The following is a 15,901-nucleotide window of genomic DNA, read 5'->3' as shown; positions in this document are numbered from 1 at the left end:
TTTCTTTTTTTTTGGTATGACAATAGATGGTTGGATGGATGAACTCCTGCGTACTGCCCTGGTTCACTGGAGCTCCCTGGTGGCAGGGGGGGGCTTCGGGGGCAGGGGAGGGGGAGGAGGACAGAAACCCAATCATAAAATGGACCACTTCTGACTGTCCACCTGCGTGGGATACTTCTGTGGCAGGGGAGGACCCATGGAGGGGGGTGGGAAGAAGGTGGAAAAGGTGTATATGTATGTACCATCTTTTGTAATTTGTAAAATCAATAAAAATTATGTTTTAAAAAAAAAAATGAAGGCATCCCTGCTCTGTGGTCTCAGGGAAAGAGAGATATTACAGTGCTGGCCTACCCAATGATCAGAACATTAAGATTAGAACAGAAGGGGGTGGGCACTGTTTGTATCCTTTGCTGGGAACCTGATAAAAGCACCATAGAAGTGGCATAGAAGTGCACTCACCCGGGTCTGTGATACCGACCACCAACAGTTTGCTGAGGACATCCGCCACCACCTGCACAGCAGTCTGGCTGACGACATGGGTGTGCCCGCTAATCAAGTGAATGGACGGCGTGAGCAGGCGTGAACATGTGCGAGCTGCCTCCATCCGGACCTCCTTGTGCTCGCTGTTGAGGAAGTGGTCCGCACAGTGCCGGACAAACTGAGTCAGTGAATGCCCTAAAAGGGAAGGGGGTGGAACAAATGGAGAAAATATTTTGCTGCCTCTCTCACGCATGAGACGCACTAGCAGGGGTGACCCTACTGCCCCTCCCATTTAGGATTTCAAGTTGTTTCCTCCCGCTGCTATTGCTCACCTTCAAACTCAAAGCTGCCCAGGGTGCGTAGCGCAAGTGTGGTGCTGCCCACATCGTTGGTCTCAGGGATATTGGTGAGGCTGGGAGAAGCCAGCTGGTGGGCCAAGCCTTTTGGCATGCCTGGGTGGCGTAGGGGCCTGTGCATCAGAACCATGGAGAGCATCTTCAGCAGCCCGTCCTGGATCTCCTTCTTCAGCTGGGGGATCTGGCGACTCAAGTCGTACAGCACAGCCGTCAGGGCAGGGCTGAGGGCAAGACAGAGGTCCACACAGGTCCTTTAACTTGGCAAGCCATTAAGCATGGGTTCAAATCCTTTTGCAGTTCTCTCCTCATCCTTTAGGCTGGGAATGGAGAACTTGTGCCCCTCCAGATGTTACTAGGGTACAAATCCCATCAGCCACTGCCAGCACAGCCAATGGTTAGGAATGATTGGAGTTGTAGTCCAGCAACACCTGGAGAGTTACAGGCTCTCCACTTCTGCTCCAGTCCAATAGTCCAGTCTTATTAGGCAAACTCTTTTGCAGGCTTTGATGGTGTCAAAGCCCACAAAAGATTTTTTTAAAAAATCAAAGTCATTTGGGTCTATTTGGAAAAGTCTCTCTATCTTTCACTGACACACAAATTTAAAAATCATCAGAAATGTCTCGGCAGAGTCCTTCCAGGCCTGAAAACAATTCCGGACTCAGACTTTTTGCATGGATATAATACCCAATAGTTGCCAGACTCCTACCAAGAGGGTTGTGGAAGGTCAACAGACAAAAAAATTCAGCTCTCAAACTTGCCCCCACTGGTAATAATGATTAATAAAAAATGCTTGCTTGTTTGCTTGGGCATTTGCCTCACAGGAGATATTCAAAATGACAGAAGTGGACACTGAGGCCTTCAAAGGAATTCATGTGGAATTCTGCAAATACTTTAAATACCAGCACACACTTCCTTCTGGAGAGACACGTGGAGAACTTGACATTACTGAAAAACAGCAGCTTCCTCAGAGCTAACAACACATGCTGTGCTCTGCATACCCCCTACACCTGACAGAGGTGCACAAGACGATTAACAGTGCAATCCTAAACTTGCATGATGCTATGCCAGCAGAATGCTCACAGCATCCAGTGCAAGGCCAGCTCAGGAGGGGGAAAGAAAAACACACAGGTTGAAAAAACAAAAACTCTGCCAGTGCCCATCAACGGGGAACTGTGCCAGCAGCAACACCCATGTACCAACAACACAGGAAGGCGAGCCAATGGATGCATGATGATGGGGACACGGGTGCTCCCAGCAAACACCCCTGCATCATTATTCGTTATTATTAAAATTCTATCTGGTCCTTCCTCTCAAATGAGGTCCACGTCAGTAATAAAACAATGCAATTAATACTTTGAAAAAGTGTCAAAACTTCTAGGATGCTTCAGCACAAAAATGCACACATAGCCCAACGCTCTACCGGCAGGATAGCTGAAATTGGGTGAAGGAATGGGTGGCACGCTTAAACTGTATCTTATATCCCTTCAATTCCATTCTTCAGAGGTGCATTCCTGCATGGGCAACACATGCTAGTGTGGGATAGGGGCCATAGGCAAAAAAACGGCTGGGGCAATGGGTGATACTCTCATCTTTGTTTAGTAAGCTACCTTCCAAGTGCACGGAAGTCTGGTATTAGGACATCACAACACCCACATCCCTCCATCCCAGCAAGTGGGAGCAACTGTTACAGTTCAGGGACACATTCCAGCCAGGCAAAAGCACTCAAGGAGGAGAGTCCAGAGGGCCAGACAGAGATGCCTCGAGGGCCCCATTGTTTCCCAGCCCTGTAGGGAACACTGCTGCACTTAAACAAGAGGCATGTGTCTGCAACCATGAAGCGGGCATGCACCAAGGAGAAGCCACCAAGTGCAACAGTTCCATGGCGTAAGCCCACTTGACATTTCAGATGTATTTGGGGTAGTACTAACCAAGTTTTATCCAGGGCAGACCCACTGGGGCTAAGTTAATCATGGCCATTAATTTCAGTGCATCTGCCCTGAGTAGAACTAGCACTAGAGACAAACCTTGCCCCCTCCAGGGTTGCTGTAGTGTTTGCAGCAGGACCCAAAGAGAACATGTTGGAAATGTGGGTGGTGCTTAAAGCCTGAAGCGGAGTCCTAGCCAGTTGTATCTTTTGAAAAGAGGCTAGTGGTTAGCAGAGGGAAACGCAAACCCACAAGTGCCACATAGTGGCTGGCGGAGGTAACGGATAATCCCTACCTCAGTCCTACAGCCAGCATGGGTTCCAGAAGCTCCTTGATGTCTTGCTGGATGGAGGGCCCCATTGCACGTGCCAGCATGCTGATACAGGTAAAGACGGTGGCATCCACCTGCACCGACTTCTGCCTCCTGCTGAAGTGCATCGGAATTACAGTTTCAAGAAGAAGGAAGTGTCATCCTGAATATCATCCTATTTGTATAACCATTTCTCCTGCCCCCTGCTGTCCCCAAGACAAAGATTAACAGGATGCAAACACCACCTAAGGACGAGCCAGAAGAAAACCCAGTGGCATTTTATTATTATTACTATTACCATTATCAATTTGTAAGATCCCAGGGCTGGTTACCACAATTAAAATATAGGGATTTTTGTGTGTGCGCGTGCGAGCATGCTTGCATGTGTGTGTAACGTGTGTGTTCTATTTATGTGTGTGCATCTCTCTATATATGTATGTGTATAAATTATATCAATGAATCGTAGGTGGCTTGTGTGAATTTGTTAACATTTTGTGTGAATGCATTACTGGAATAATGTAATTACAATTATGCTTTTAAATATGTTCTGAGTAGCTTGGAAACCTTTAAATCATATTAATTATAATTTTGGCACAAGCCCAATTCTTGGCCGCTTCTGTATGTTTCAAAAGAAACACCGGGTAAAAAAATCATTCCCTCCCACAGATCACAGTTCGGAGATTATCATTTAAAAGGGAAACCTAATTTAAAGACATCACAGCAGTCTCCTGACCTTTGCATGCAGCACACTCACTTATGGGTAAGGTCCTTTGGTGGGAGGGCAGCCTTTATAATTTCAAGGACCTTGGGAAGGTACACCTGGAATTCTGACCGGACGGCCACAGACAGCAAGCCCAAGGCCTGGAAAGCAGCAGTTCGCTCCTTCTCTTTTTTGACACAGCTCAGCACGTGGTTCATGGTGTCTGGAAGATAGTGGTCAGCTGGCCACAAGTTCACATGAAAAGAGGAGAGAGGAAGCAGAAGCAACATTATTTCAGGGCTTCATTTGTTCGGTGAGAAAGAGGTTACTGGCCAAATCTGCTCACAAACTTGTTTACCATAAGCCTGGCTTTCAAATGTAGGTGGGCGATTTTGGGTTAAAAGTTGCTGGAAACTGCAAGAGGGGAGAGTGCTCTTGCACTTCGGTCTTGCTTGTGGGTTTCCCAGAGGCATCTGGTTGGCCACTGTGAGAATGGGATGCTGGACTAGATGGGCCAGTGGCCTGATTCAGCAAGGCTTTTATTATGTTAGGTCCTGCTTGTGGGTCCTTACCTAGTGAGTGAGGAAGGAAAGGCAGTTTGCTTACGCTCACAGGTCACTCACAGCCACCAACCAGTAGGCACAGAGAAAGAACAGTGGGGGCTAAGGCACAGCTCTGGTTCCAGAGCACCAAGAAACACTCAGTTGAAAGTAAGCACAGATTCTGGAAGTTCTATCCCATCCTTTCCCAAGCTGGAGTACTTCAGATATTTTGGACTACCACTTCCATCAGCCTCAGCCAGCATAGTTGTAGCAGTAGGATGTATTCCACCCAGTCACCACCAGTCTGTAGTAGAAGAAGTATGTTCCATTCTGTACAGGAATAGCAAATGGGTTTGCTCCTGCAGTCCCATCTCCTACACCTATTGCCTCCTGCTAAATGCAATTTTAAAATCCCACCTCTGAAAAAGCAGCATGCAAGAGCACTTTTACCTGTGAAAGCAGAAGGACGAAAAGCTGCCAGGCGTGGCAGTAAGCTGAGGACAGTCATTTGGATCAGAGAGTTCTTGCTGCTTCGGCACTTCAGAACCCAGTAGCACACCTGAGAGACAGACAAAAGGTAAAAGGCTGTTATGGCAACAGAGCAGAAAATGAGGCTTGAGATGTATGGTTGGGCCATACCACTTCAGACTGCAGATGTGTGGGTGGTTGTTAAGAGAAGCGAAGGGCTGAGAAAGCAACCAGAGGGTCCTTTCCCCCCTGCAATTTTTCCAGTGGGGGGGGGGAATGGAGATCTGGGGATAAATGGGGGCAAAACCTCTCATGAACAATTTTCTTTTGTAGAATAGTGAGAGAAATGCACTTTAAGGGATAGTTTTAAAACATTGTTTGAGATACACTTCAGTCCCTCTAAAATGGTTTTAAGTCTGCAATACAGTGGTACCTCGGTTTAAGTACACAATTAGTTCCGGAAGTCTGTATTTAACCTGAAGCGTACTTAACCTGAAGCGAACTTTCCCATTGAAAGTAATGGAAAGTGGATTAATCCGTTCCAGACGGGCCCGCGGAGTACTCAACCTGAAGCGTACTTAACCCAAAGTATGTAGTGTAAAAGTCCCTACTTAACCTGAAGCGTACTTAACCTGAAGCGAACTTTCCCATTGAAAGTAATGGAAAGTGGATTAATCCGTTCCAGATGGGTCCGCAGAGTACTTAAACTGAAAGTACTCAAACAGAGGCGTACTTAAACCAAGGTATGACTGTACACAGTAAGTTCAATGGCTGTCTACTGTAGAAAGACTGATATTATTGATCAGTAATGATCTATATTATTTGTTTTGTTGTTGTTATTACTATTATTATTATTTTCAATTTATATGCGGCCCTTCATCAAAAGATCATAGGACAGTGTACAACATTAAGAACACTTTATGGAGCATAGACGTAAAAATATAATAAAAAGTATTAATAGATAGCATAATAAAAATAATTATAGTAACTTTAACTTTAGAATTAGACACATACATTGGTTTATATCCCACTCAAATTTCACCGAAAGCAGACCCACTGAAATTGATGGACCCAAATTAGCTATGTCCATTCATTTAGCTATGTTCATTCATTCATTCATAGCTATGTCCATTTATTTCAATGGGATGTAGGCCCACCAATATTAATGGACATGGCCAACTAAGGCCTATTAATTTCAGAGAGTATATTCTGAGCAAGACCAGTATTGGATATAACCCATAAGACCTACCCTGAATAGGACAAATTCTGGCTATCTGAATGGGAGCCGGAGTCAACTCATATAGAACCGGCAGAGAATCAGGACCAAATAGGAGGGATCTCATTACCTTTTTCTGGGAAGTTGGGACTGTTGCATTCAATGTAAGACTGTCTGTGGGACTTGGCAAAGAAGAGAAGAGGTCCCTGAAAGTTGTGGCTAGTAGCTCTGAAATGAGCATGGTGATGTTACTCAAGTCCTTCTCCGTTCCTTTCCAGGATGGAAAGGATAGAAGGTTTGTATGGAGAGGTTCTCCATCCAGCAAACCTAATCTAAACAAACATCCTTCTTTGATCTTTGTATTTTTGCATTGATCAATGGTTTCTAACAAATAGCTCTGCCTATTTATTTTATTTATTTATTTTATTTAAACACTGCTGATTTTCACATTTGAACCTATGTCTGATCATAAGCTGGGATATGAAACTATGGATGAAGTTAATTTACAAAACCATTTGCACTGACTTGAAGTTATGTCTGATTTCACAAACTATACTATGGGTCTTTGCTCTGCCTTAAGAGGCTGGTGCACCGCGGAAAGAAGGCCCTTACAAGATGAGCAGACAAAAAAGCAGCTCAGTGTCATGGCTGGTCTGTTACATGCATGGAACAGATTGCAGCAATGGCTGAACTGAGCCACATTCACTGCTTCACTCATCAACAAGTATAACCGCAGAGTTTGTTCAGAGGAAATTTTTAAACTGGGTGCATAAATTATCTCTCTTCAGCAACAGGTGAAAAGATGAACAGAGGGATTCCATAGCTCCCAGGGATGCTGTTCAAGCTGTGCCTGTTTTGTTGCAGTTTGAAGGGCACTATAAAGGGGTGGGTGGGTTTCAAGCACACCTGGTCGAACTTCTCTTCCATGAGTTCTCTGCAGCACCGACTTTCTACCAAGGTTGACTTGGGTGGGACAGGTGATGCGCTGAAACCCATTATTGGGTGGGGGCTGTAGCCCAGTAGCCCCACCAAGGCATTGGACTGCTGAGGCTGTATAGACTGGAAGCTGGAAAATGGGGTGATGTGGCGAGGTTTGGTCCCAAAGCCCAGCAGGTCTTTGCAGTATTTGTCGTGCACCATCTGCTGCTGTGTAATCTCCTCCATCTCTTCTCTAAGACGCTGTGGGGAAGGGAAGGAAGAGGATGCTTAATGCTGCTTATCCTGGCCACCCACCCCAGCATGAAAGGCAATAGAAGATCAGCCCACTTGGCCTTCTCCTACCAGATGGTCTCCAGATTTTTTGGACTACAGTTCCTGTCAGTGTGGCCAATGATCATTTACCTCTTTGTTACATGTCTATACCTGAGCTCCCAGGCAGCCTCCTCCACTAAATACACACATAACTATCATTCCCAAGAACCCCTAAGGAGATGGAATCAGAGATAAACCCAGTTCGTCCGCTGTGCAGGTATGTCCTAAGAAAAGGAGCAAAAAGAGTAGGGGGAGAAGGATATATTTTAAAAAATCAAAACAGGATCCCTTGTTTCAGGTTGGCATTGAAGATGGGTCTCAAGCCTGGGAAGGTTGATGAACCCAACCCAAGAACATGCTCCTAAATTGTCTGGAGCACTCCAGAGTCATTGGGTTCTATGCAAAATCTGGACACATAATTTCTTTGACCTTTTACAGTCTTTGCATATTTTGGTTGCTTTTCTGCCATTTAATGGCGAGGAAGAGGAGGAGTTTCAAGAGGTTGCTCTCAAGTAACAGCTCACAAATATTTGGAAGGCAAGCTGACTCAAAAAGTCATCATTGGCCCAACCAGTCTGACCTCAATATATTTGTGGGCTCCGATTCAAATCAGCAGCCTTAAAGTAGCTGATAGAAGAACATTGAGAAGAACCCTGCAGGATCAGGCCAACGGCACATCTGAGTCCAGCATTCTGCTCTCACAGTGGCCAACCTGATCCCTATGTGAAGCCCCCAAGCATAACCTGAAGACAACAGCACTTTCCCTTCCTGCAGTTTCCAGCAACTGGTACTTTGAAGCATTGCTGACTCCAACTGTGGAGGTGAAACATGGCTAGCACTCACTGATACCTTTATCATCCCATGAATTTGTCTTATTCTCTTTTAAAGCCGTACAGTGGTACCTCGGTTTAAGAACAGCCCTGTTTACGAACAATCCAGTGTATGAACTCCGCAAAACCGGAAGTAGTGTCCTGGTTTGCGAACTTTACCTCGGCCTGGCCTAAGAACAGAATCCGAACGGTGGAAGGGCACCGGCGGTGGGAGGCCTCATTAGGGAAAGCACGCCTCAGTTTAAGAACAGTTTTGGTTTAAGAACAGACTTCTGGAACGGATTAAGTTCGTAAATCGAGGTACCACTGTACAAATTGCTGCTATTGCTCCCTCCTATGGGAGCTAGTTTCATAGCTCAACATCCAGAGTAGTACAACACAGCTGTGCCCCACTCCTTATCAACTCACCTCTCCTTCCATGCTGCTGATCCTCACCAGCTCATTAAGGATGAGCAAGGCCCCATGGATGCGGTCATCGCGGTTCATACCCTTCTCCTTGGCCACAGTTTCATCAAAACCCTTCTCAGCTTCCTCGTATGTTTGCTAAAATGACATTATTATTATTACTTGGCACTTATATGGCAGTTTTTCTTACTGCCCAAACACTTGTATCCTATTCCTTCAAACTGTCAAGCAAGTCAATGCTTTTATCTTCATTAAAACAGAGTTGGGCAGCAAGGCTGAGAGACATGCTGGCGGATTTATGGCTGATTTATGATTCCCACCAAGAATGCCAAGGCTTACAATGCTGAGAGCCAGTGTGGCATAGTGTTTAAAGTGTCAGACCAGGAGTTGGGAGTCCAGGGTTTAAATGAAGGTCATTGGGTGATATTGGGTCAGTCACTACTTTTCAGACTAACTTTACAGGGTTGTTGTGGGGATTAAATGAGGAGGGGGAGTGCTATTTACAATAGTGTGGCATGGATAGGAGCTTCTTCCACCCACATCAGCCCCAAAAGCTTTCTCCTTACTCGATACCACTGCGGTTTCTGCATCTCTTTTGACTCTCGCTGGGTAGTCAGGATAAGGCAGGCTCGTAAGGCAGAAACGGCTCCCTCACGGATGGCCTGCTTTGGGTCCCACACGGCCACAAAGATGTTGTCAAAAAACGGCTGCACTTGCTGGAAGAAGAAGGTGGGGACGCTGATTGCCAGCTCTCGCAGAACCAAGACCTGGAGGGGAGGTAAGAGTGAAACAATATGAGTCAAGAGGAAGGAAAAAAAAATCAGGTGCTAACTAACAGTGCTGGCAGGCTCACTCTTGGGGGTTATGCCTTCTGTCTGAAGCTCATACAAAGAGCAAGGCTCTCTGTCTTCTAATAACAACTCCCAAGGTGGAGATTTGTTCATACCCAACTTCTAACTCGTGAGGCCAAACTAGATACAGCATTAAATGTGGCTTTGCATTTAACACACAGGTTTTTTGAGAAACACAAATAGCATCCGTGTGTGGTACGGAAGCTGTACTTCCCAGGACAGAGCAGGGCTGAGTAGAATTATTAAAACAGCAGAGAGCATTATTGGCTGCTCACTCACCACCTTAGAACAAATTTACACCACCAGGTGCCATAGAAAAGCACTAGATATATCAAGAGATCCAACGCACCCTGGTCACCATTTCTTTCAGCTCCTACCATCGGGACGGAGAGATAGAACAATGCAGGCAAGAACGAGCCGTCTCAGGAACAGTTTCTTCTCTAGAGCGATTTTGGCCTTAAATGGAAAGCCTGGACTTTGAAGTCATCTTATTTTACTTGTTACTTTGTATTATATTTACTGTTTTTGATTAGGTTTTTGTAAATTTGGATTATGCGGAATGCTTTATCGGAGTGGATGTAGCAACCGAGTAATTTCGTTGTTCCCGCAAGGGGACAATGACAATAAAGATATCTTATCTTATCTGCCGGGGGAGGAAGTTTAATAATTATCAATGTCACAAAAAGAGTGGAGGGAGAGTTTAATTGTTTCCTCCCTAGCTGTGGTCCTAAGGAGAAACATATCTGAATCTGGTGCTTGCTTTGAGCGGCGGGAATCCCCCACTGAGCAGGCTTGAGCATCATCATCAAGTTATAATTCCAAAAGTTATTTGGGGAAAGCAGAGAGCCTTAAGCTGGTACAAACCCAAACATATGTTTCATAGCACAGTATGCCCTTAGAGCGGTTAACCTCCTAGACAACCCTGCCTTATGTTATGGTGCAAAGTTTAGTGTTTCAAAACAGCTCTCATTAAATGTATGGTGGGTAGGGAAGACACTGAGATGCGGAAGGAAAAACAGCAGAGGACATGACCAAGGCTCAGGTATTTGCTCCCAGCTCCAGATCTTCCCTTGAAGTACCACTCCCCAAATCCTCAAAAGCCCTACAAGCTGTTTGCATCCAAAGAATGGACTCTTACCGCCGCATGCCTCCGTCCTTCATTCCTGTCGGCTCCCAGCCACTCCAGAGCCCGCTTCACTTCAAACTCCACGTATTCCGCTGTGAAGGTGTCACCCGCCATGGCCAGGCGCCCAATGGCCTTGGAGGCCATCTCCATAACAACGGGATCATTCGAGGGAAGGAGATTCCTTAGGTAATTGGCAAACCTGCCAATGCGGGTGACATTGCCTCCCTCAACGCCAATTAGGCTCGCTGGGGAAAAGAAAAAGAAAAATTCCAGATTTTTTTTTTTAAAAAAGGAGCCACTGCTAAATAATGGGAACATTTCATAATTTATTTAGGAGACCACTGTAAGCAGATGAAAACATTAGCAGGATTTTAATAACACTTGTAATGTAGCAAACATCATAGACAGCATAAAAAGATACAAAATATGGACTATGAAATAATATACAGTTGAAAAGGTTGACAACAGGGCCCATGGAGGGGGAAAGTGGGAAGTCTGGAGATTCAGAGAAATCTCTAAATATGTGTGTGTATTTTGTTTTGTTATAATTATACACTTGTAAAATAAATAAAAAATCATTTAAAAGAGCCACAGCTGTTAAGAGCAATTATGTCTGGGTAATGTCTTGATCAAGCTTTCTTGATCAAGCTTTCTTTAGCACCTCAGCCCAGGACTAATTGCAGCCATCAGCAGCCATTAACACCCATCTACAGGTTTACCACTCCCATCAGCCCATCTCCCATTCCCACCCACCCCCACCACCCTCTGTATATATATATAGGGTCTGACACTTCTGTTTCTAGTGTATCTGAAGAAGTGTGCATGCACACGAAAGCTCATACCAAAATATAAACTTAGTTGGTCTTTAAGGTGCTACTGAAGGAATTTTTTTATTTTGCTTCGACTCAGACCAACACGGCTACCTACCTGTAACTATGTCTGGGTAAGACACTGGAAGAAAGCGAATATCCCTACAATTCACTAATTTAAACATATCCCTGCTATACCTCTTCCTATACCACAAACCACCCTAGAGAAAGACAACCCACCATTTTTGGAAAAGCGTAATTCAGAGCCAGGGGGCCCTTATCAGCTCAAGGGCCACACTTCCACCTGGGCAGCCTTCTGAGGGGCCACATGCTAGGGATGGACAGGCCAAAGGCAAAAGAAGTCAAAGCAATGTACTGTAAACATTAGCCTACTGTACAAAGGTGCCTTCTACACACATTCACATGTCACTCCTTGTCCTTCTTCCAGACAAAGAAGAGGCACTGTCAGAATTCAAGGACACATTCCAGCCAAGCAAAAACATTCCAAGGTGATATGAAGAAGGTCTGAGGAGGGGCTCTGGCCTGGAGAGAGCCCAGAGATCCAGACAGAGAAGCTCAGAGGGATTTATTTGGCCCCAGCCCTGAGGTTCTCCATCCCTGGCTTAATTGGTAAGGTATATAGAATTATCATCCTACACAGTAAGAGTGAACTTCAAGAGCAGATTCTTACACCACAAAACAGCACCATCCATACATAAGAGAGGTAACAGCAAGCTTGCAGAAGGAGGAAAAATGAAATGAAAGGGGGGGAAGATTAAGATTTAAAAACCCAAAGGGTGGAGGGAACACACCCACCCACACCCACCAGTCTAATGAGGTCTTAGCATGCTAAAGGCTGCTGAACCTCTATTAGAAAAGTGGAACGGAATGGAGTATCTTGGGAAAGGAAAGACTGGCTAGAACCCAAACAGGACTATTCGACGCTGCCATTTACTGAGTCGCAGGTCCCACTTGTCCAGCAGATATACCGGTATCCATTTTTTTGCCAAGCTTTTTCCTAAACAGGCCCAGCTAAATGGAGATGAAAAATGAACAATGGGTTAACTCACCCACCCCCTCTCCAGCTAACTGGAGGTTTAGGCACCCTGGCAGGAGGAGACAGCATTTCAGTTATTTACAATATTGTTTAAAGTTGTGTTTTTATGGACCGTAAGCCACTTTGGATATGTCAAGCCTGAGGGTCAAATGTGCCCCCTGTCAAGTATCTCTATCTGGCCCTTGAGACACCATATAGTTCCCCACCCCTAGAATAAGGGGAGGATGTAAGGCAGCAGAACAAGCTGCTATACAGGCTTTTTTAAAAAGTAGGGAATCAAATAAAAATAGCCCTTTTACTGTTCTTTTTGCATTTTGAATGGTTTTCTTGTCAAAACACTGGGTTACGTTGGGTTTTTTGTTAAACAGAGGAACCATTTATAAATTGTGTGTGTGTGCGTGCACACACGCATGCATGCACAAGAAAAAATATATACTGTATACTATAACCCAATGCAGCAAAAAAATTAAGGAACTCTTGCCATAAGATAACAAGATTTTTGTTAGACCAAATGTACAGGCACTTACCTATAGCCAAAATGCCCCCTTTCCTCTCATTTGCATCTGAACTAGAGACGAGCTCAAAGATATGATGATTCAGCTGGTCATAAAAACGGGTAGATTCCTCTTGGCTCATCTGTGCAGAAGAAAACAAACAAAAATGTTTGAAAAGTAGCTTTTGACCATGAATAAGTAAAGGCTTTTCCAGTCTCCATAAATTGTATTGGGGGGGATGGGGGGGAGGCAGAAATGAATAAAAAGTGATAAGAACATATGACTGATCCAAACTCAAAGAAATCTCTTAGGCTTTCTCGTTTGTGCCTTGGTGGAAAGGTGTTGGATGTTGGAGAGGAACCAAAGTTGGGTGTTGCAGGATGTGCTTTGCATGCAGGAGGTTCCAAGTCCAATCCCAGGCTCTCCAATTAAAAGGGTTCAGGTATGGACAGAATGGCCTGGTGGGGGACAGTTGCCTATGGAATTTGAAAATGTTTTTAAATGTGGGTCAATTTATTATTTAAACAGCACCCATTTACATGATGTACACGGCAAACAAAATCCAAAGAAAGGTATCTGCACCCAGGGAGATTGCAATCTAAGTCTAACAACAAGGAGAGGCAACTGAGGGAAGGGAGAGGCAAATGTGAACAAATTGAAGCAAGGAAATCATTAAAGCAAAGACTTTATGGGAAAGGTAGAAGGGAAATTATACATCGCTCATGCTTCCACTCCCAGGAAGAACGTATATGAGGCTCTGCCCAGCTCTCCTCCCATCTCACTTACCTCACGGAGCTCCATGGTGACATAATGCTGCAAATCTTTGGCAGCTTTTGCCCTGGCCTCTTCATTCCGGCTCTTGAGGCCACCAGCAAACTGCTGAAGGATAATGACTGTCCCCGACATGGTGGCGGCGAATCAGAGCGAGGAGCATCAAGTCCTCTAGGTCCTTAAGGAGACAGAATGGCAGAAAGAGACCATTATGAACTGGTTTTAAAAAGGGAAGGCTGCAGGTCACTTCATACCAAGCCTCTGCCATAGGGGTTATGTTTCCAGTTTACTTTGGAGATTCTGCGAAAATGGGACAGCTTCAAAAGAGAGGCATACATTATTCATCTCTATTGTCTTTTCAGCACGTATGGAAGCTTTTCCTTTTTCAATAAGCTGTTGCAGTTTTTATTTATTTATTTAATTTCTGTAGCACTTTATATTTTTAAGAAAAATCCCAAAGCGGTTTACAGCATATTAAATAAATAAAACATAAATGAAACAGTAGAATTTTTTATCTCACTGTTGGATAGTTCACAAGTAGTTCATGCACTGGTTGCTTCAAGACTGGACTACTGCAGTGAGTGCTATGTGGGGCTTCCCTAACGCTTGATCTGGAAGCTGCAGTTAGTGCAGAATGCTGCAGGACAATTGCTGATGGCAGTGAGGCTTTGTCAGCATATAACACCCGTTCTCAGTGATCTGCATTGGTTACTGATCCGCTACCATTTCAAAAACCGAGGTGCAAAGGGCGGCCTGCAATTTCAATGGAGAAAATTGGAGGGGGGGGGAAGAGACTCAGCGAAAGCCGTTCAACTTCCGAGGCATGTTCGAAAATGGAAGCATTTACTTCCGAGTTTTTGGAATTCCAAAACCGAAATGTTCAGCTTCTGAGACACTTGAAAACCACGGTACCACTGTGTGTGCGCGCGCATATGTGTGTGTGTGTGTGTGTGTGTGTGTGTGTATTCTAATTAGCAATGACTAAATAATAACAATGATAATACCAATGACAAGCAATAAAGCCAGTGCCATCCAGGAAGCCTAATCAGAGATGCAACCTTTGCAAGACCAAGTCCGTCATGTCACAGGTCTCTAATCTGATGCAACCCACTTGGATTAACGGGCACAACTAAGTTAGGCTCATTATTTGTTGTTGTTGTTGTAGTTTATTTAAGCCCCACTTTTTCCCCTGACAGGGACTCCAAACTGTCTTATGGATAAAGAACAGCTAAAAACAAAGCTACAATGGGACTACTCTGAGTCGGACTAGCATTGAGTTGGATACCACCTAGAAGAACCTCTCTATCTCTATATATATGTATGTATGCATGTATGTGTACATATACACGTACACATATACATGTATATACATACATATACACACACGTGTGTGTATAGTACTGTATGTGTATATGAATACCACCTCTAAGAACCTGCACACACACACACACACTGTTACGTTAAAACGTATTATTAATAAGGAAAAACGCAATAAACCGTAATTGGGATTTAGAGAAACTGCAGAACAGAACTGAGATGCGGACGGCCCTACCTGGGAATAAGCTCCATTGGCGAAGTTTAGTCACGAGCAGACACAAATCCTTAGGTAAACATTAAAATGCAAACCCTGAGGTAATTCCTCCAACCCCTGTGAGGCGAAATGGCAGGGATTCCCTCAACACCACCCCTTGCCTCCTTCACCCCCCCGCGTGTCACCTTTTCCTTTCCTTCCTCCTCTCCTCTCACCGCCTCCTCGGCCTCATTCTCTCCTTCGCGGCCCGGCAAAGCGCTCGCCTTCTTTCCCCGCTTCTGCGCCCGCCCTCAGTGTCAGCACCGCCCCCTAACCGGCTAAGAAAACCAACCCGAAGCCCCCAAGCTGTTGACGGATAGGCGGCCTGCCAGTAGAAATAGAAAAGAGGCGGGAATGACAGGAGGCTATCCCTGCCCTCTTTAAAAAATAAATAAAAAGAAAGCAACCTTCCTCTTTTCCCCGCCCTCTCAGGGAGGAACGGAGAAACCGTCTAATCAGAAGAGAAAAATTGGGAGATTGACACTCGCAGAGACCAGTAGGACGCTAGTTAAGAGGGAAGGTGGGGATGTCGTTCATTGCGGCTCCGCAGTCGCTTCCGCCCATGACATAGCCGGAGTCGCAAGTGCGCGTGCGCCAAGCTTATCATGAACCATAGAGAGTTCAAGGCTTCGGCCATCTGGAGGCTCTATGGTGGCGGGGGGGGGAGCGGCTCTCTCTTTTGCCTTTACGACAGCGGGAGGCAATGGAAGACAGGAGTGCCTGGCGTGCTCTGGTCCATG

The 15,901-nt window shown here is 45.2% G+C and overlaps 1 protein-coding gene across 5 annotated transcripts in view; it reads right to left on the bottom strand.

Annotated features, from left to right (window-relative positions):
- MTOR (mechanistic target of rapamycin kinase) overlaps positions 1 to 15,428 on the bottom strand; it is a 99,552-nt gene extending 84,124 nt beyond the window's left edge. For 2 of the 5 annotated variants that reach the window (XM_060276244.1, XM_060276247.1), the window contains exons 1-12: positions 15,308 to 15,428; positions 13,607 to 13,769; positions 12,854 to 12,962; positions 10,473 to 10,705; positions 9,050 to 9,250; positions 8,487 to 8,621; positions 6,904 to 7,176; positions 4,764 to 4,872; positions 3,826 to 4,012; positions 3,057 to 3,188; positions 813 to 1,057; positions 460 to 675 (exon numbers count right to left, since the gene is read on the bottom strand). In XM_060276244.1, the coding sequence (XP_060132227.1) occupies positions 460 to 675; positions 813 to 1,057; positions 3,057 to 3,188; positions 3,826 to 4,012; positions 4,764 to 4,872; positions 6,904 to 7,176; positions 8,487 to 8,621; positions 9,050 to 9,250; positions 10,473 to 10,705; positions 12,854 to 12,962; positions 13,607 to 13,726 (1,960 nt within the window). In that variant the 5' untranslated portion in view covers positions 13,727 to 13,769; positions 15,308 to 15,428. Of the gene's footprint in view, positions 1 to 459; positions 676 to 812; positions 1,058 to 3,056; positions 3,189 to 3,825; positions 4,013 to 4,763; positions 4,873 to 6,903; positions 7,177 to 8,486; positions 8,622 to 9,049; positions 9,251 to 10,472; positions 10,706 to 12,853; positions 12,963 to 13,606; positions 13,770 to 15,143; positions 15,287 to 15,307 lie in introns of those variants that run through there. The other 3 variants (XM_060276246.1, XM_035117075.2, XM_060276245.1) reach the window with 2 other exon arrangements.
- Positions 15,429 to 15,901: the final 473 nt, after the last annotated feature.

Source organism: Zootoca vivipara, chromosome 6 (genome assembly GCF_963506605.1).
Source record: "Zootoca vivipara chromosome 6, rZooViv1.1, whole genome shotgun sequence".
NCBI classification, from domain to species: Eukaryota; Metazoa; Chordata; class Lepidosauria; order Squamata; family Lacertidae; genus Zootoca; species Zootoca vivipara.
The sequence above is the reverse complement of the archived record's forward strand: the minus strand, read 5'-3'. Positions and strand labels throughout refer to the sequence as shown.